Here is a 19,825-nt window from a genome sequence, read left to right on the forward strand (position 1 = left end):
AGCTTTGGGAAGGATAGCTCATGAAGCCTACCTTACCTTTGCTTCTCAGTGCCTGTGGTTTGGATGATACCAGGGGTGAAAAAAAGTGGTCTGTGAGAAGGTCTCTTTGGGGACTCATTTAGAGAGTGGGCACCTATTGTTGATGAATTTTTAGTTTCATAAAGATCACTGCAGTATAACCAAATGAGAGTCCTAAACACCATGTGTAATATGTTTTTGAGTATTTGGTAATCTGTATTTTTTGTGTTTTCTAGAGGTTTTTTTAAAGCAAAAAAGTTGATTAAATATGCTTCTTTCTTTCAGTGGCTGCTCAGAATACATTTTATAACAGCTGTTTTTGGAGTCCTTTATGAAAAGCTGTCCTCTTCTAGGAATCTTAAAGTTTCTTAATGTTTTCTTTCCACATCTCTTAAGGTTGGGCAGATTATGTGAACCTCTCTAATTCTCAAGTTTCCTCATCTGTACTGTTAGAATAATAATACTTTGCTGTGCCTGGAATTAAGTATGAACATATATGAAGGCTTTGCACAGTGCCTGGAATGCAGTAATTGCTCAATATGCATGTTTAGCTTTTACTGTCATCATACTTGTTTCACGGTTGTGGTACTTTTTTGTGTTTTAAAAATGGCAGTATCTTATGTAATGATTTTGAATTACAGAGACACAAATTCTAGTTGCTTTCTATCTAGGTAACTTTTCGGTTAAATCGTGTTATTGATCAGAAGATGTTACAGGTGCCCTGCCCTAGTTAGGATTTTTGAAGCCTGGGCAATAGACATTGTCAATTTTGTGTTAAAACGTAAAATTAGTTAATGTTGCATAATGTTTCTCTTATTAATTGCAGCTCTCCTTTATGAATTGCTGTATGAGAAGGTATTTAAAACTGATGTTAGTAAAATATTGATGGGACTGGACACCTCTGAAGTAGCTGATGAAAACAACAGTGAAATATCAGATTCAGAGGATGACAGTTGCAAGTAAGAATGAATTTAAGTCCTAAAATATCTTTATAGTACCCTATAAAGAAACAGTTCAATAAGGAATGTGAGGCATGGAGTTGCCTATGGTATTCCTAAAATACAGCCATCTGCAGTACAAGTTTCTTTTTTACTGATTTTTAGCTAATTTTTATTGGACTGTTTTTGAAAGTTGATGTTTTTGGTTGAAAGGCTCTATTTCTACATGAGCTACAAGTATATGTATGTGTATAATAGACTTAGTCCTGCGTATATGTGTGTATATTTTGAAATTTTAAGGTTAAGCTGTCATTTGTTTACGTACCCAGTGATGAAAAAAATGACCATTTTATTTCCGTGGCTTTCTTTTATTGTTTCCTTACTCAGATAATGCCTTCCTTTTTCTTTTTAGATAATAAAAATCCCAAGTTGGGGTACAAGTATGTGGAGAGCTCTGGGTAATGCCTCTGTTTAGGGTTGTGAACAAGCACCTTTTAACTTAGAGTCTCTCAGGCTTTTCTTTTCCACACAGGATGTGTAGGGTAGTGGTTAAGAGCTTGGGGCTGTGGACAGCCAGATCTGGTTTCAATCCTGGCTTCCTGCCAAACTAACTAGACTTGGGACAAGTTACTTAAGTTCACTAGGAAGCCCTAATTCTATATAAAATTAGGATATATTAGTATTTCCTTGAAGGAGGGAATTTGTAAGAATTTAAAGAAATAATGTGTATAGCCTAGTTTCTAGATACCGTGTCCGACAGGTTTTAGTTTTTATTAACAGTATTAAAACATTTACTCTCTATAAGAACCTACCCTGTTCCATTCCTCGTGAAGATACAAGTATATTATTCCTAGTGTGTGAGAGTATGAAAGTATCCTAGTTGGTGTTACATATTGTGAAACTAGAGAAATGAAATTAAGCCTTAGGATATCTAATTTTTTTTTAAGATTTTATTTATTTATTTGAGAGAGAGAATGAGAGCATGAGAGGGAAGAGGGTCAGAGGGAGAAGCAGACTCCCTGCTGAGCAGGGAGCCCGATGCGGGACTCGATCCCGGGACTCCAGGATCATGACCTGAGCCGAAGGCAGTCGCTTAACCAACTGAGCCACCCAGGCGCCCAGGGTATCTAATTCTTTATTAAATAGTTAAATATTATCTCCTTTTATCTGAAATACCAGGCATTTGTTGAGTTACATTTTTCTGATCCTCATTGAAAATTTGATTGACTACCATTTCTTTGTAAGAGAAATGAGTCAGGTTAGAATCTGGGTCTGCTGTTGTAAACTTAATTCTAGAGTAGACTAACTTTGGACAGATAGCAGTTCTGCTCCATCATTTAATTTAGACACCTCTCTGATTAGGATGTGCCACTGAGCTTAGAGGAAGTTGAGAGAGAGAATGACTAGCTTTTGCTATAACTTATTACTTGTGGTTGGTGTGGGGGGACTTCAGCACATGCCCTTTGGTTACTGCTAATCATTTTAGCAACAGTTGGGTCTGGGATAGCAGTTGGCTGATGAACTAGAGTATGAAGTTAAGGCTAGTAAGCTAGAGAAGTTTACGAGGGAAGGTGTGCTCATTGTAAAGTGCAGTCTTTTTATACTTGGCTAGTGTGTAGCCCTTGAACGTGGAAACCATTTTTTTCTCCAAAGATTGATTTATTTGAGAGCAAGAGAGTGTGCACATGCAGAGGCATGCACGAGTGGGAGGGGCAGAGGGAGAAGGAGAATCTCAGACTCCCGGCTGAGCACAGAGCCTGGTATGGGGCTTGACCTCAAGACCCCAAGATAACGACCAGAGCCTAAGAGTTGGATGCCCAACTGATTGTACCACTCAGGCTCCCCAACATGGAAGCCTTTTTATTTATTTATTTATTTATTTATTTTTATTAAAAGATTTTATTTATTTATTTGACAAAGAGCACAAGCAGGGTGAGCTGCAGGCAGAGGCAGAGGGAGAAGCAGGCTGCCCACTGAGCAGGGAGCCCGCTGTAGGACCTGATCCCAGGACCCTGGGATCATCACCTGAGCCGAAGGCACACGCTTAACCAACTGAGCCACCTAAGCCTTCTGGAAGCCTTTTTGAAATTAACTTTTTGTTGCATTAAGTGTAGTGGGAGTTATGGGTGATTTTTTAGTGTCTCTTAAATATTCCCACATTTAAGGACACAGATTTGGAGATTGTCCTGAAGACTAGAGATTGATTAATTACGGAGGAATTATAGGATGGAAGACCACAGTCTCCTTTCATCTTCCGTTCAACCTGCCATCACTGTGTTCCTGCTTTGCCAGTCTCTTGGCCACCCCAGGGTCTTTCCACTTGCTGTTCTCTCTGCCTGGAATACTGAATAGCTGTATGATTTGCTGTCTCATCACCTTTAATTCTTTATTGGAAAAGGCATCTTAGCAAGTCCTTTCCTCATCTCACTTTTTATTATTCAAGCCTGTGTTTCAACGCTATCATTTCTGTTACCTGGAGCCCACCCCACCCTGGAGATAGCACTTACCATCATTTAACATACTGATTTCTTATTTAGTTTGTGTCTGCGCTCATTGTTGTGGAATATTTTGTTTAATGAAGCCTCATCTATATACTGAAAGAAAATTTTTACATTAAATGTTACGTAAATTCAATTTTCTATGCACCCAAATTTCAATTTTGTTTTTTGATGATGAGCCTTACATAAAGAATTACTGATACAGTTTTTGATTTATATTTTAATGTGCATACATATGTGTGTGTGCATGTGCATGCCCTGTTTGTGTGTGTGTATGCGGGTGTGTGTAAAAATACATCCTTATAATAAAGCTTTTATGAGCTCACTGGAATATAGCTTTGACTTTTTGGAACGTTAACTGTGACTTTGGAGATTTTTATGTGAGGTTAAGATAAGTTAATTGCATAAACACATTTTTGTACTTTTAATTATGGTTATATTTGTTTTGTAGGAGTAAAGCTACCACTACTAATGATGTGAACGGAGTTAAAGCTTTGTCGAGTGATCAGGTATTTTTTTTTTTTTAATGGTTTTAACTAGTTCTTCCACATAAGAAAGCACATGAATTTAGTCTTAATTTTTCTTGTACATTTTCAGTGGGAGTCAGGATCATCTGATTCTGAGCAAATTTTTGGTCACTTCCTAATTTTTTAACTTTTCTGCTTTGTTTGATTTTACTCTTATACGTATCTCAAGCAAAAATGTTTTAAAAGCGTTTCTGTTCTGTGTTGATTGGACTTCCTGACTTTGTTTGTTTAGCACCCGAAAAACAATGGGAACTCTTCTAGCCTCCCTTTGTCTAGAAAGGTTCTTAAGTCCCTCAATCCAGCAGTCTATAGAAATGTGGAATATGAAATTTGGCTGAAGTCTAAGCAAGGTAAGTTAAACAATCTGTATTTTCCATAAATTTGCTTTGTGGCATTTGAAAATAATTAAGTCAACTTGATACTTATACTGATGTTGTTTACAGCTCAACAAAAACGTGATTATTCCATTGCTGCTGGCTTACAGTATGAAGTTGGAGATAAATGTCAAGTAAGTGATTATATAGAGGAAGGAAAGATTTTACTTGAAAATTAAGAAGATAGTTCAAGTTTGAATGTTGTTAATTTGAGATTTCAGAATATACTTTACCACATACACATTTTATTTTTTTTTTAAAGATTTATTTATTTGAGAGACAGAGAAAGAGATAGCACGAGAGGGAAGAGGGTCAGAGGGAGAAGCAGACTCCCCACTGAGCAGGGAGCCCGATGTGGGACTCGATCCCGGGACTCCAGGATCATGACCTGAGCCGAAGGCAGTCACTTAACCAACTGAGCCACCCAGGCGCCCTACCACATACACATTTTAGTAGTTGTAAATGTTTAAGGTTTTGACCCGTTAAAGTTACCAAAATTGTATGTATATAAAACCCATGGCGTCCCATCATGTGATCTTTAAGTATAGTGTCAGTCTTTGATACTACTTGTTTGAAAGCAGTAAAATAACGTCTTAGAGTTTCAGATATTTTCATTACAGTTGGCAGATTACTGAAATCGATTCAAACTTGACATTACAGGCCAGTTTGTCCTTTAGAGGACAGTATAGGCCTGGAAGATTTTCATGGATACGTAATGGTTTTCTGTTGGATTGAGGAAGAGCATGAATAGTAGTGAAGGGAGTTTTGCCATTTATTTTGCGTAAACTATTGCTCTGGACTTAAGTAGCTGATTGTTAAAGGGGAAAGTTGGGTTAGATCAGTTCTCAACTTGGAATGATTTTGCAATCCTCACTCCCCATTTGGCAGTGTTGCAGACAACTTTTGTAGTCAGAACCAGGGAGGTGCTACTGACATCCACTGAGTAGAGGCCAGGGATACTGCTAAATATCGTATGGTGCACACGACACCTCCTCTTACCCCCTAGCAGAGAATTGTCCAGTTTAGTGTCAGTATGCCAAGGCTGGATAATTTCTAAGGTTCCTTTTCTGTTTTTTGCTTATGAAAAAATTGTACTATTTCCAAAACAGAAATAACCTATGTACACAAAAATTTTATTTGGAGATAATTTTCATAAAAAATAGTTTTCATTGAAAAGTGTTGCCTTCTAAAAATTACTTTAAAGTAGGCATTGACAAACATTTTTGCTTGACTTGTGGAGGTAACACTCATTTCCTGTGTGATAAAGGGGTTTGTGAAAAGTATCTGATTGACCAGGATTATATCAGCATCAATGATAGACTATCTTAAGAGAACTTTTAAGTGTTCTCATTCTGAGATATTTGAAAGGAAAGGAAGAAGAGGATATGATTCATTTATGTTCTTCCTTACGGAATTGTCAGAAATGTGCTATAATTACAGAACAGAATTATAGAATCTTTTGTTATAGTGATTTGGAAAACTTGGAATAAAGCAGAAGAGAATCTAGGGTTTAGCGCCTCCCTCCCTCTCACTCCCCCTTAACAGAGAAGATTGCTTATCTTATGCTGCGACACTAAAACTGTTGCTGTTTTAAGTCAAGTATATTTCCTTTGAGGTTGCAGTGCTTTTGGTAAAGTAGATGCTCTTGATAAAGTAGATGGCAAAGCAGATACGTGTGTTAATTTTTTTTCCTTCTTAGGAGTATCTTGTTTCTATACTAGACTATCTCACTTGGATAAAAAATTTAATTGAAATTCTATTATGGAAACTGCTATGACTCAAAGGTGACCTTTGTTTACTCAAGCATGTAAGATGTAGTTTAAACTTTTGATACAGATTAAAATCATCAGAAAGATCTGTTTTATTGCTAGACTGTTGAAGAGAGGAAGGCACACTGTCCTTTTTCGGTTAATGAAGAATGAAACCTCAGGTTTAGGACTTGAATCTATAATAAGAAGTAGGAGGTTAACTTAAAGCAGTGCTGCGTACATTGGGCTCCTAGTGCAGTGATCAGCACGTGCTCTGTTCATTGAGTACCGTTTGACTCTAGGAAGAAACCTAAAGGCTTACTCTTGTCACAATTTGCTATTGGGTAATATGAAATGTATATTAGAGAACACGTGATGGATCTATTTTGTGGGAGAAAAAAGGTCATAGTTACGCATTTTAAGTGTTGGGAAAGTGAGAAGATAATAGTAATTATAATACTAGTTGCTCTCATTTACAGAGTGGTTGCTGTGTGTTAGTCAGTGCCCTTTGTGTATGTCATATGTTCCTCATTCCATCTCCATGAGTCCTATGATGTAGGTACTATTATTAGCTCCATTTTGCATGTGAGGACACTGAAGCATGAAACCAGTAATTTGCCAAAGGTCATCTTGCTGGTAAGTAGAAAAGATGGGCCTAGAATCCTGGTATGTGCAGTGCTGTCACCCTTTGTTCAGAACCGGGTCATGCTGCCTCTCATTTGGAGCCTTGATAGATTGTGTTCCTACTTCTCCCTGAATTACTTACAGAAACAGTTTATAAAACTTTGGAAGTATAAACAAAGAAGTCTTTATTTTAGCTAGAGGTACAGAGGTCTGGGCGGTCAGAAAAATACTATGGTGTACCGTTTTGAACTTGTTTTTTTTTTTTTTTAACAGTATGTAGTCATTTTTTCTTTAATTGAAAACGATAAAAATTTAAATGGTGATTATTAATGCAAAGGAAGCAGGTGACTGATTTTTCTTTCTGGAATTGTTCAGCAGGTTAGGTTGGATCACAGTGGAAAATTTTCTAATGCAGACTTTCCAGGGGTTCACTCGGAGAATGGACCAGTTTTGGTTGAAGAACTTGGAAAGAAGTATGTACTACTCTTCAACTAAGGCATTTACTATCTCTTCCACTTAGCCTATTGTAATCATGTGGATTTCTAAATAGCTCTGTGTATTTGTAAACTAACCAAAGGTATTGCCAATGTGTAGAAAATGTATTCGTTTAGATCTCTTGAAACAGCAGTGTGAGTTCAAATGTGTTTTGCGTGTTAACGCATTTTAAAAACTTTTGTTGTTTCCAGTTTAGAATGTACCATTCTTCATAAAGGCAGTTTGGGAAATTGACTCTATTTTAACTATAAAGTGGGGATCACTGGAGGACAGGGACCATAGTCATTTCTAATTTTCACTTAGTACTGCATTGCATATGGTTGGTTTTCACTAAATGTTTGTCACATGGAGTAGTAAAATACTATGGTTGACTTGCTGTTACACAGTCTTACTTTATAGCACCTTTTGTTTCGATTGCTGCTGTTTTTGTTAGAAAAAAAGGTAGTAAGTCGCGCCTAAACTTTACTAGGGAAAATTTCAAACATACACAAATGTAAAGATGGTACAGTGAACCTCACTATAAGCATCACTCTGTTTCGGCAACTAACAGTGTTTGTCAGTCTTTCTGATCTGTTCTCCCTAACCCCCTTTTTTAAAAATGGGAACGGAATTGAATATTTTAAAGCAAATCCCAGACATCACATCATTTTTTATAGACACATAGATGCTTATATATTTCTCTAACATAATATGGACTCCTCCCTCCCCACCTTAGCTGTAGTACCATCAGCACATCTAACAGAATTAAAGTCATTCCTTTTTTATCCAGTCTTTTGCTAAGGTTGTGTTCAAGGCCTTTTAGTTTTCAGTTTTTTTAGGTCAGAAAATAGGCTTTTTGATTTATGTCATCTCACTTGATTAGAATTACATCTGGATTGCTAAATGCTTTGTACTTTAATTTTTAAATATAAGAACTAAAACTGTAAATTCTTTTATAAGTTAAAAATACTCATGCAGAATACTTAAGTAGATCTTACTAGGAATACTTTGTTGTTATAAATGTTTTTCTTTTGAAGACACTCCCCGAAGAACCTCAAACCACCTCCCTCTGAAAGCTGGAACACCGTATCAGGGAAGAAGATGAGAAAACCTTCCACTTCTGGACAAAATTTCCACTCTGGTTAGGATTATATCAAATTAATCTTCGGGGGAGGGGTGATGGTACTTGGGTTTTTTTTGTTTTTGTTTTTTTGTTAATAAGAAAATCATGCGGTATTTTTGGCTTCTTGTCACAGACATGGATTACAGAGGGCCAAAGAATCCAAGCAAGCCAGTAAAAGCTCCATCAGCACTACCTCCTCGACTCCAGCATCCTTCGGGAGTAAGACAGCATGCATTCTGTAGTCATTCTGCAGGGTCACAATCTCAGAAACCCTCCAGTGAGCACAAAAATCTTAGTAGGACACCCTCACAGATCATAAGGTAACCTCCTTGGATGCAAGGGAAATATAAATTGAGTAGCATTTCTTTTTAAATGCATTACATGCATTTAAATCGTTAAAATTTTTTGTTCATTTATTTGTCTCTAGTATCATATTAAAAGTATTGTTGATAAAATACCATGTGAGGATTTTAGTTCTTTATAATTAAATGCATAATTCTCTTTAAATGAATCAAAGTAATTTTTAGGGTAAGGCATTTTTAGTTTTGAATAACTTTTTTCAAATGATCTTTATAAAGACTTATCCTAGCCAAGTCTTATTCTTGCACTTAATAGTTTTCTGGTAGCTTGTGATTTGTTAAATACTAAATTCCAAATTGCATTTCTGTTCCTTGGTGGGAGATGTTCCCTTTATATAGGAACTTAACCAAAATGGTCAGTTTCCTTTGTTCTGATAAGTTTGGGTTGTTTGTGGTCATGTGCCTCATATTGAATGGGGCTACAAGTTTTATAAGTTAATGTAAATCATGCATATTAGCAATCTGAATGTCCAGAGACCGATGAACTTCAGGATCATAATTTTCCTGTGCAGTGGATTTTATTTTATCCCTAATCTGCCTTTTTGTGGAGTAGTTTATAGCCCTTTGGAGGAACTTTGAGAGGGTGTGTTTTAAGTTGAGGCTGTCCTTCTCACGCAAACTTAGCCATGTCTCTTGGGCACTGGAGCCCTCCTAGGTTACTGTGACCGTTGCCTTCCCCATTCCAAGCTGCTTCTCCCCAGTTGCCTGAGCAACTGTAGCATCAGCTTATGTGCTTGCCAAACTCTGGTCTTTAGTTCCTTTATTTCTGGCTTTTGGGCATTCCCCTTTCTTGGGAATGTACTTAACTTTTTTTTTTTTTTTTAAGATTTTCATTTATTTTAGAGAGCTTGCGAGTTGGGGAAGGGGCAGGGGGAGAAGGAGAGGGAGAGAATCTCAATTCCACTGAGTGGGGAGCCTGACATGGGGCTTAATCTCACAACCCTGAAATCATGACCTGAGCCAAAATCAGGAGTTGGATGCCTAACCGACTGAGCCACATGGGTGCCTCTTAACTTTTTGTCATTAAAGACAGCTTATGTAATGAAGATCTTCAAGACAGAGTTGTAGGTTCCTAGGTTGACCTATGCCAAATACTGTGTTAGTTTTCTGGGGGCTATTGTAGCAAGGTACCACAGACTTCTGGCTTAAAACAGCAGAAATTTATTCTCAGGGGTCTGGAGGCTAGCAGTCTGAAGTCAAGTTGTCAGTAAGGCCATACTCTTTCTGAACACTCTAGGGGCAAGTCTGTTTCGAATCCTCTCCTACTTCTGGTGTTGCCTACAGTCCTCCGTGTTCCTTGGCTTGTGGATGCATCACTCTGGTCTCTGCCTCCATCATCACATGGTGTTCTCCCTGTGTGTCTGTCTCTCTCCTAATAAGGATAGCAGTCATATTGGGTTTAGGCCCACCCTACCCTAGTATGACCTCATCTTAACTTGATTACTTCTGTAAGACCGTATTATAAATAAAGTCCTATGCACAGGTACCAGGGGTTAGGAATTGAATATATCTTTTTGGAATGCACACGTCAATCATAAAAACACCACGACCTTCAGTCCATTATAAGTCCAAAACATTCAGAAGTTTATTTATTCTGATAATTTTTCCTATCCCTATTTTCCCAGTAATCTAATTTCCGTCTGCAGAGGCATCCAGTGTTCATAGATTCTTGTGTATCCCTGTCCGTGTATTTTACATATGCATAAAAAGTACATATGTATTCACAAACCAACTTTCCAAAAGTTCTAACGAGAACAAATGATTAAAAATCAGTCAGAAGAAAGATGTTACCTCATTCCTGAAGGTTGGTGATAGAAACACAATTCTGAGAATTGGCCTGGGTAAAGAGTGGTCAGGGCCTTGCCTTCTTGGCACGCCCGGCAACAGTGTGCAAGGGACATTCAGGGATTGTGGTGGGTTATTGCTCCTAACAGAATTGGAGCCATTAATCAACTGGTTGTGGGTGAAGTCTGTTGTTTGGACATTAGACTCCCCTAAGATCTGGTGGCATCATCTTCAAAGCAGGCAAAGTACTTGAGAGGACTAACTTATTTTGAATATTAACTTTGGAAACCTAAAAATAGGAAGTAAGTATATGAAGGTCATAGGCAGAATTAAGATTTTCCTTAAAGTTCTCACTTTTTTAATAGATTAGAAAAGAAACATTTTTCCCCTTGAACACAAAGGTACTCTTTAGTGTTTTATTTTATTTTATTTTTTAAGATTTTATTTATTTGAGAGAGAGAGACACAGCGAGAGAGAGAGCACAAGCAGGGGGAGTGGGAGAGGGAGAAGCAGGCTTCCCGCTGAGCAGGGAGCCCGATGCGGGGCTTGATCCCAGGACCATGGGATCATGACCTGAGCCGAAGGCAGACGCTTAACGACTGAGCCACCCAGGCGCCCCTGCTCTTTAGTGTTTTAAATATTAAAAATACACATAGACTACTAAATGGCTGATTTTATACTTTTGTTTACCACAAACTGAATTTATGGCCAGTGTTTTTGTGGTGTTGTATTCAATCTCCTAGGAATTGGTAGAATAATCAGACAGTTGTGAAATGTCTTTGTCTTCCTAGGATCTTTTTTATGTGTTAGCTATATACTTGCTGTATAAAAACACTTGATAGCAGAAGGCAGTGGGTAATATATAGACATGAAGCTTCAAAGAATTTTTGACATTGTAACTGATTACATGGGAACCTACTTGGATTTGCAGTTAAGTGTGCCTTCTCCACTGTGGTTGAGAGTGAATTTTACTAGCATATTGAAACAAATTTAGAGACTGCTGATGACTATTTGCAATAAGAGTTTTAAAAAAATCTAATTAAAGTATGGAATTTATAGCTAATAGTCCAGTTGGTTTAAGCCCATTACTTTATCTTGATTTTATTTCTTATATTTAACATGTCAGTTTTGAAGTCTTTTAGGTACAGAATAAAAGAACTGTAATGTTGGGCCTTATGACCTCTCACTTGTTCATTTCTTACTGGTATTGGTCTCTCTCTTTGGAGATAATAAAATATAACAGAAACCAGTGCAGGATTGCCATGTATGCTTTCACCGTGCACGTGCTGAAACGGAGTAATGTCATTGCAGCATGTATCCGCTCCAGCTAACTGCAGATAGGAAGAATTTGACTCTTGCCGTGTGATGGGTGAGGGTGAGGTGTACAGTTTGGGTGATGGGACATGGTGGTGAGGTAGTTTTAGCTTTCAGGAATGCCTGGCACTTACTGAATCCTCTCTGGGGTCTGAGAAAGACTGGTCTAAGATTGTGAGGGTCCAAATTTGCTCTGCCTTTTTTTTTCCCCAACTGGGGTTGACATCTGCCCTGTTGGAATTAGGGTGTGATTTTAAGTGGGACTATATGAGGACATGAAATGGCTATTCTTTATTTTGGAGGTAAAAAAAAAAAATAGATGGTATCATTGTGTCCTCATTTATTTATTTATTTTTAAAAAGATTGATTTATTTACTTTTGGGTGGGGGTCAGGACAGAGGGAGGAGAGAATCCAAGCAGATTCCCCACTAAGCTTTGAGCCGGCCGTGGGCTTGATCTCACGACCCTGAGATCAGGACCTGAGCTGAAATCAAGAGTCGGATGCACTTAGGTGCCCCTATGTCCTCACTTTTAAAAGGAGGATTATATGTCTTGGTATTGTGACCATATAAACACATTAGGGTTTTGGCATAGGCTACTAAACTATGCACAAATTTCTTGTCATCCTTCTCGGACCAAAATTATATTGAGATGATGGCAGTCTTATCTGGGCAGTTCTTATCTAGTCTGGTGTATTTTAATTTTTATGCTTTCTATCTTTCTATCTCTCTCATTGGTATCATCAAAAAGCAGGAGGATAGTCCTGGAGTCTGCTTTGAATGTTGCAGGTACAGAAATGAAATGGGGTACAGAAAATGAGAGTGCTTTTGAGATCCAAACTAATAACTTTCCCTTTTCTTTTGAAAGTGAATTTTATGACAGTATTGGACTATGGCATAAAGAGTATAGTGCTTAAATTTCTGCCCTGATGAAAAGAAAAAAACAATCTGTTATTTCTGTACCACTTAGAAGTAAATTCTATTTTTCTTTTCTTTCTTTTTTTCTCCTATTGTTATCTTGACTCTGTCATGTGGCCTAGGCTACAGGAGCTTCCATTTACTAAACATTTATTAGTCAGTCTGCCAAAAGTTCTATAATGTCACAGTGTAGCTAAATTAGTCAAATATTTGTATTGCAAAAAAAGTTATTTTAGGTACTTAATATACTTTGTCTTTTTTTTCATGACGAGAATGTTTTATTTGACAGAAAACCCGATCGTGAGAGAGCTGAGGATTTTGATCACACGAATCGAGAATCTAACTATTTTGGCCTCTCCCCAGAAGAGCGCAGAGAGAAGCAAGCTATAGAAGAATCTCGTTTACTCTTTGAGATTCAGAACAGAGATGAACAGGCTTTCCCAGCCCTTTCCGTATGTATGAAAAGAGATTTTAAAAGTTGTTTAGAAGTCTCTCCTTAATATAGTGTTTATGTTAAACTATAGTTTCTAATGGTAGACTAGTAATTTTTAAACTGAAAGGTACCTTAAAGATCATGTAGTTGCCCCTCAGTTTCACATTTTTCATGAAGAAGATGAGGTGTGAAGATATTACTTGTTGGCAGAGTTGAGGCAAGTAACTTGGTTAGCTCACTAGTTTAGTATTGTCTCTTGAACCAAAACAAAATACATTTATTTTGTTAGCTAAAGTTATGCAATGGAGGTTCACATTCAGTAAACGAGATACGTCTATAAACTCTTTTCAGTGTCCTTTACTAAACACACCAGGACCTAATTAATAGATACAGAAAGAATTGTCATTCAGAGTGTTTGCTGTCAGAGGTGGTAGTCCATGTAATCCAGTGGCTTTGCCCTCACTGTGTGTGTCAGATCCTGGGCTGTGATGGATACTTCTCTGATGAAAGAAATGTTCTCTACCCTTGGGTCTTTTAATTCTATGGGGGAAGTCAGAAGGGAAGACAGCTCTCATGTAAAGTGAGGTAACTAACTCAGTTTGGGGCACTGGGGCTCCTGTGCCTATGGTCTTGTAAATACCGGTAAGTGTACCAAGTACCGTATGTTTCAGAATGGTGGTTGGACACTTTTTCATAACAGTGGATTAAATAAACAAAATGGAATATTACAGGATGCCACCAGGTATACCAGTATAAAACATTATAGCATCATACACTCAATAATCGGGCCTCTGTGGAATCCTTTAGAGGTGTGAGATGCTCATTTGAAACCACTGATCTGGAATAGTAGTTCAGTCTGGCCACAGAGGTGGAGCTTAGGAATTATTGGAAGATGTACCCAAATCCATGTGTGTATTATGCTAAGTATATTTGTCTCTATGTGATAGATGTTATTTTCCCATAACATAACATTTAGATAATAAAAAAGTACAAATCATTTACACTTGTATCCTAGCTTTTTGTCCTGTTGTTGTTACTGTTGTTGTTGTTATGGTAAAATACAACTAGTGTATGTGAACGGTAAAAAATACAACTAGTGTAATGTGGGAATAAATGAAATTTTTTGATTGTTAAAATGGGTCATCACACTCACCATTTTTAGACCTGTTTTGGACTTGATAGTGACTCAGGTTTGTCTTCTAGAAAACTCCTGTCACAGAGGGCTGAGTTCTTGTTCTCAGCTGTGTGCAACATTTACTCACAGAGGGCTAGAGAAGGAAAGGATTTTCAGTGCTAGTTTAGCTTAGAAACCTGACTTTGTCCCTTTGTTTCCCCAGTTAGAAGGTTGGATCTCATGCAGACCTTAAGGATTTGCTGATGGTCAGCATTTCAGTGGAAAGAATCCTAGTGCACTGTATCTGCTAATTTGCACTTGGGTATTTTTTCCCTCAGAAAGGTCTGTGGCCCTACAATGAGCTTTTGAAGGTTGGTATGAAGGATGCTGTTCTTGGTGCAAAGAATATAAGTGTAATACGTTGCAAGGTAAAGATTTGGTCAGGGTGGCTTCCTGAAGAAGGGGTATGAAGAAGTCGCACTACTAAGTTAGGCTACAGGTCTGATTGCCTAATATTTTTGACTTATTAATAAGCCTGTTGCTATAGACTTTAATTAAACAGGAACGCAGTGTCCTATTTTTTTGTAGTTTTGGAAATATAAAGACATAGGGCTATGAAATTTGAGATTTTTAATCAGATGTACGAAAAGTAAGATGAATTATAAGACTTTTGTTCATACATTTGTGGGTAAATCTTTAAAACAAAGTGTTGGGTTTTCATTTTAAGAGCTCATCAGTCAGTCAGTCAGCTTCTCAGAGTAGCAACCCATGTGTCCAGAGAAAATCGTCACATGTAAGTGACAGAAAAGGAAGCAGGCGGAGAACGGATACTGAAGAACGGAAAGATAAAGGTATGTTATTTCATCATTTGAAAGCAGATGCTAGAGCTCTGTGTCTGGTTTAAAGTCATAGGTTGGGAAAGAATCCTTTCTAAATCATTAAGTAGTGTAACAGTCACATATCTCCCCATTGCAGAGGAACATTGACTCAGGCTAAAGCATATTAAATGTCATTCCAAAAACTGCATTTTTCATTGACTAAACACAGTTGAAATAGTACTTTTGGCTTTGTCTGTCTTCATATTTTGTTGTTCTGTCCACAGACCTGTTTAGTGGCTGATACTGCCCTTTTTTTTTTTGATCTGTTACAGACTCTGTTCATGGACATACTCATTTGGATAAAAAACCCGAGCCAAGCACGTTGGAGGTAAATGTTTTAAATAATAATTACATCTTGCGCCCCCCCCCCCCAAACATAATAAAATAGCAGGAAGAAGTAGAAGGAAAAGCTGGAGATGATTTTATCATTTCATAACTGTTCTGGAAATAGAAAAGCAGAGAAAAAGTGGGGAAAAGATGCTCGTGCTTGAGGAGAATTCACTCACATAACCCATTTCTTTATGATGACCTTTCTGAATCAGTGGAAAGTAGCTTTTACTTTCCATTATTTCCATTATTCTGTAGTAGACTGCGATTTTTAAAGATTTTTGAAACCATATCCCCAGTAAAAACTGCCTAGTAGTGTGATATGATCAGGATGTGCAGGCCAAGTTACCTGTTGAAGATCAGATATAATTGAAAAAATACTTAGTCATGAGAGGGTTCAGTCAGGTGCAGGTAGGGTGAGCTGTATAGGCAACCATGATTCTAGAATGTGGGTCTTTGAAATATAAAATTTCGTTTTTTTTGTTTCCAAAGAATATTAGTGATGATAAATGTGCAAGAGTTTCGTCACCATCAAAGTCAAAGAAATTAGAGTGCCCACCTGCAGAGCAAGTAAGTACATTGTTGTTTTTGACATCGAATGCTTCATTCTCTGGGTTTCTTATGTCTTTAAATGATCATCTAAAAACAGAAAATGGGAAGACTTACTCTAGCATCTTAATTTGGGTGCAGTTGTGATTAATCTATAATTTTTTTTGTTGCTTATTTAGTCCAGAATGTTTTCAGTTTTGTGGATTTTTGTTGTTGTTGTTTGTAAGTAATCCTGAACCCACCGTGGGGCTCAAACTCAGAACCCTGAGCTCAAGAGCTGCATGTGACTGAGCCAGCCAGGCGCCTCCATGAAGTGTTAGTTTTTATAACGCCATTTTTTGGACCTAGAAGCCATACTTCTGAATTGATCTCAAATAAGTTTACATTTGGTATCTTGTGTTATCTTTGTGGTGGGTTGGGTTGGCTTGAAAATTAGACTTTTGAAGGGAAATTACAAATTTCTACTTTTAAGGAGTTGTCTGAATCTTTAACCATTATTTCGTAGAAGGGAGGGAATGTAATGATCGAAGAGGTTAGAAAAATAGACATTTAGAAAGCAGTACCACCAATTTACAAATGTAATGAAGAAGGAACTTCAGTTCTGTTAGACGTTTTGGTGATTCTCATTCTCATACAGGAATAAAGTTCTTAGTCTTTCCTTGCCTTTCAGTTAACATCCTTCATGTCACTTGGAGAGTGTACGGTTTAGGGTATGTCTTTGTGTGAGGAGCAATTCAAAATAACTCAGGAATTTCAAAATGATTTCAGTGATTTTTGCGTTCTTTCCTTAAAAGCATAGTATTCAGGCTGCTTTAGAATTTGTTTATATCTCTTCCAGTGTCTTCTGTGACTTTTGGTAGGCAGTCCCTGGTTAGGATCAAATTTGTTTGTGTGGAATTTTTGGCTACTGTGTTTTTCTTTCATTTCTAAGATCAGAAAGACCACTTACATAGAAACTACAGTTAAGTAAAAGGCAGCTGAGCGTACATTTGGTGTTAAAATTAGTGTTAAGCAAAATGAACTCTTGTCTTTTTCCACCCCCCTCTCTCGAAGAAGCCAGCAGAACACGTGTCTTTGTCACACCCAGCTCCTCCCCTTCTAGTTTCTCCAGAGGTTCATCTAAGTGCTGCCCCTGCGGTGCCTTCTTTACCAACCACTGTGCCGGCCTGGCCAAGTGAGCCTACCACTTTTGGACCAACAGGTTAGCTAAGAATTAAAAAGTTCCTTGAACCAACCAACAAAAGCCCTCCAAGTCAGTGACTTCAGGGTCAATTTATTATTAGTATTATTTAATGTTTTATTTTACTTTTTTAAGTGACCTTTACACCCAGCACAGGGCTTGAACTCCCAGTCCCCCAAGATCAAGAATTGCATGCACTACTACCGACTGAGACTGAGCCAGCCAGGCGCCCCAGAGGTTTCAAATTCTTAATAGCTTGAACTCAGAGCATGGTTAGCTGTGTAGAGCCTCACAGAGCTTTTTGTGGTCCTCTGCTTTGCTCTGCTTCCAGTGTGGGAGGGCCATTTTAATTTGGTATTCATTTGAGATAGACCCTGAGAATCTCAGGAGCAAGATGTTTGAGCTGATTTTCTCCACTGTGTTCAGCACTGATACCACAGTTTGCATTTCCCATCCACCAGCTCTGTGTACCCCCCTGCCCCAGCCATTGAACCTTTTGCCTGGTTCTGTGTCTTGCTCATGTCTGTAAGAGCTACAACTTACTAGAAGACAGTGACTCAAAGCTTGTTTCCTGAGCCCATTTCCTCATCTAGGAGGGTTCTTGGTTGATATAAAAGGTACTACTTTAGATTTCTTATATACCATTTTATCAGCTATGTCAGTTGTACAGCATTCTTTTTTTTTTTCTTTTTTTACCTTTCAGCTTAATGTAACTTTACATTTGTAGGGAGAAATATTTTCACCTTTTTATAGTTTGTGATTCCTTTCCTTCTATTTTGTAGGTGTCCCTGCTCAAATTCCTGTTTTGTCAGTGACACAGACTCTGACCACTGGACCTGATTCTGCTGTGTCCCAAGCTCATTTAACACCCTCTCCAGTTCCTGTGTCAATACAGGCAGTTAACCAGCCCTTGATGCCTTTGCCTCAGACATTGAGCCTTTACCAAGACCCACTCTACCCTGGGTTTCCTTATAATGAAAAAGGAGATCGAGCCATTGCACCACCTTATTCACTGTGTCACACTGGGGAGGACCTGCCTAAAGGTGAGATCCTTCTCTGAGTTCTACCCAATTTTATTTATCGAGTACTGATAGGGGTTCAGTGAGAAATGTGAATAGAAATCAGAGGTTATATTACTGAGTAAGCCGAAGGACTGACTTTGAGAAAGAGAGAAGAGATTTGGCTCTCAGTCATTTACTTTGTGTCAGCTTGGGTTTGATTGGAATATGGTTTTTGTATGTTTAGTAACTGTCCCTCCCCTATGTCATTTTTTTCAAAAACAGCCTAAAACCATTTTGAATTAAATCTTAATGTCACTAACTACATAACTTAAACATTACTGAGTTTTCTCATCACTGGACTGGGTTTTGAAACTACTCCTGTTATGTCATTTATGAAAAAATGATAAGAGAAGAATAAATATAACAATATATTTTTTAAGAATTTCTTTTAAATTTGCCTTTTTAAAGGAATTTTAGTTTGCAAAATTTCCTATCTGTAGAAAAATTGAACAGTCATGGATTTTTGTGGCTAATTTTGTTAGTGGTTTGATGTTTGAGTCTATGGATAACTGGTGAATGTCAAATGAATACCTACTAATCTTTTGTTATTAATGATCATTGTTAGGTTTATGTTGATTTTACCCATATCCCCCCACATTTTTATTTCATAATTTTTAAAACCCCACAGAGTTAAAAAAGAAATATAATGAACACCTGAGTTTCCTTCATACAAAATTAGTTTTAATCAGATAAAAATCTCAGTTTAAGCCATTTTCAGACTTAGGTGTTAGCAAAGACAAAGCATATTGAACCTGGAATTACCCTATAGTAACAGAGCTTGGTTTTGGTTATATTACAGTTTTTATCTATGTTTTATATCACAGGCTAGAGAAAACAATTTCAGTAGGCAAAATTGTTTTTAGAGCTATATATTGTTTGAGGATAGTGGGGCGGGGGAACCTTTTTGATGTATAATTTTAATGAGTGATTATTATGTTATTTTTAGATAAGAACATTCTTCGATTCTTCTTTAATCTTGGTGTAAAGGTATTTATATTTTATCATTTTAAATAAGTGATTTTTAAGGTAATACTGTTTTAAATTGTCAGTATTTAAATAATCTTAACTCTTATCTTGTCGGTGAATGACCTAAAGTTTACTAAATCACATTTTAAGAACTAGGATTTTCAGTGCTGTAGTTTGTTTTTAGTGGTGGTTGAGGCTGCAGTATTTGCTTGCTTTTCCTTTTAATTGGCAATGGCTTAACCCTGTGAGTATATTCAGGAAATAGTCCTCGTCCCCTGGGCAGCCTAGTGAAAATGCCCTCCTTGAGGAATTTAATGGAAGATCTGGGTTTGAAATTCTGTTCCATCACTTTTTAGCTGTATATCCCTGGGCAAGTCATTTAATGTATCTTAACTTAGCTTTTTTCATTTGTGTTATGTGGATAATATTCTTCCATCTGCCTCATTGGGATCAAAGGAAAGAACTTGTGAAAGTTCTCCTATGGAGGTGATGTGTTCACTAGCAGAGCAGAGGTATCCTTTGGGAAGTCGTCAGCCTGGAAATAGCTTGTCATAGAGAGGCTGGAGAGAACTCTGTCCTTGTCAGTGCTGTATTATCTCCTGTTTTGGATTAATTTCT

The 19,825-nt window shown here is 37.5% G+C and overlaps 1 protein-coding gene across 3 annotated transcripts in view; it reads left to right on the top strand.

Moving 5' to 3' along the window:
- The window catches only part of OTUD4 (OTU deubiquitinase 4), a 43,397-nt gene that overhangs the window by 17,746 nt on the left and 5,826 nt on the right, over positions 1-19,825 (top strand). The window contains exons 7-20 of one of the 3 annotated variants that reach the window (XM_028102226.1): positions 845-977; positions 3,906-3,963; positions 4,214-4,331; positions 4,425-4,489; positions 7,103-7,200; positions 8,239-8,342; positions 8,458-8,644; positions 12,989-13,151; positions 14,974-15,097; positions 15,397-15,452; positions 15,944-16,021; positions 17,054-17,201; positions 17,963-18,223; positions 19,188-19,228. In XM_028102226.1, the coding sequence (XP_027958027.1) occupies positions 845-977; positions 3,906-3,963; positions 4,214-4,331; positions 4,425-4,489; positions 7,103-7,200; positions 8,239-8,342; positions 8,458-8,644; positions 12,989-13,151; positions 14,974-15,097; positions 15,397-15,452; positions 15,944-16,021; positions 17,054-17,201; positions 17,963-18,223; positions 19,188-19,228 (1,634 nt within the window). The remainder of the gene's footprint in view (positions 1-844; positions 978-3,905; positions 3,964-4,213; positions 4,332-4,424; positions 4,490-7,102; positions 7,201-8,238; positions 8,343-8,457; positions 8,645-12,988; positions 13,152-14,973; positions 15,098-15,396; positions 15,453-15,943; positions 16,022-17,053; positions 17,202-17,962; positions 18,224-19,187; positions 19,229-19,825) is intronic. The other 2 variants (XM_028102228.1, XM_028102227.1) reach the window with 2 other exon arrangements.

Source organism: Eumetopias jubatus, unplaced genomic scaffold (genome assembly GCF_037043125.1).
Source record: "Eumetopias jubatus isolate StellerSeaLion01/CBP00866 unplaced genomic scaffold, mEumJub1_p1.0 scaffold_2, whole genome shotgun sequence".
Lineage (NCBI taxonomy): Eukaryota > Metazoa > Chordata > Mammalia > Carnivora > Otariidae > Eumetopias > Eumetopias jubatus.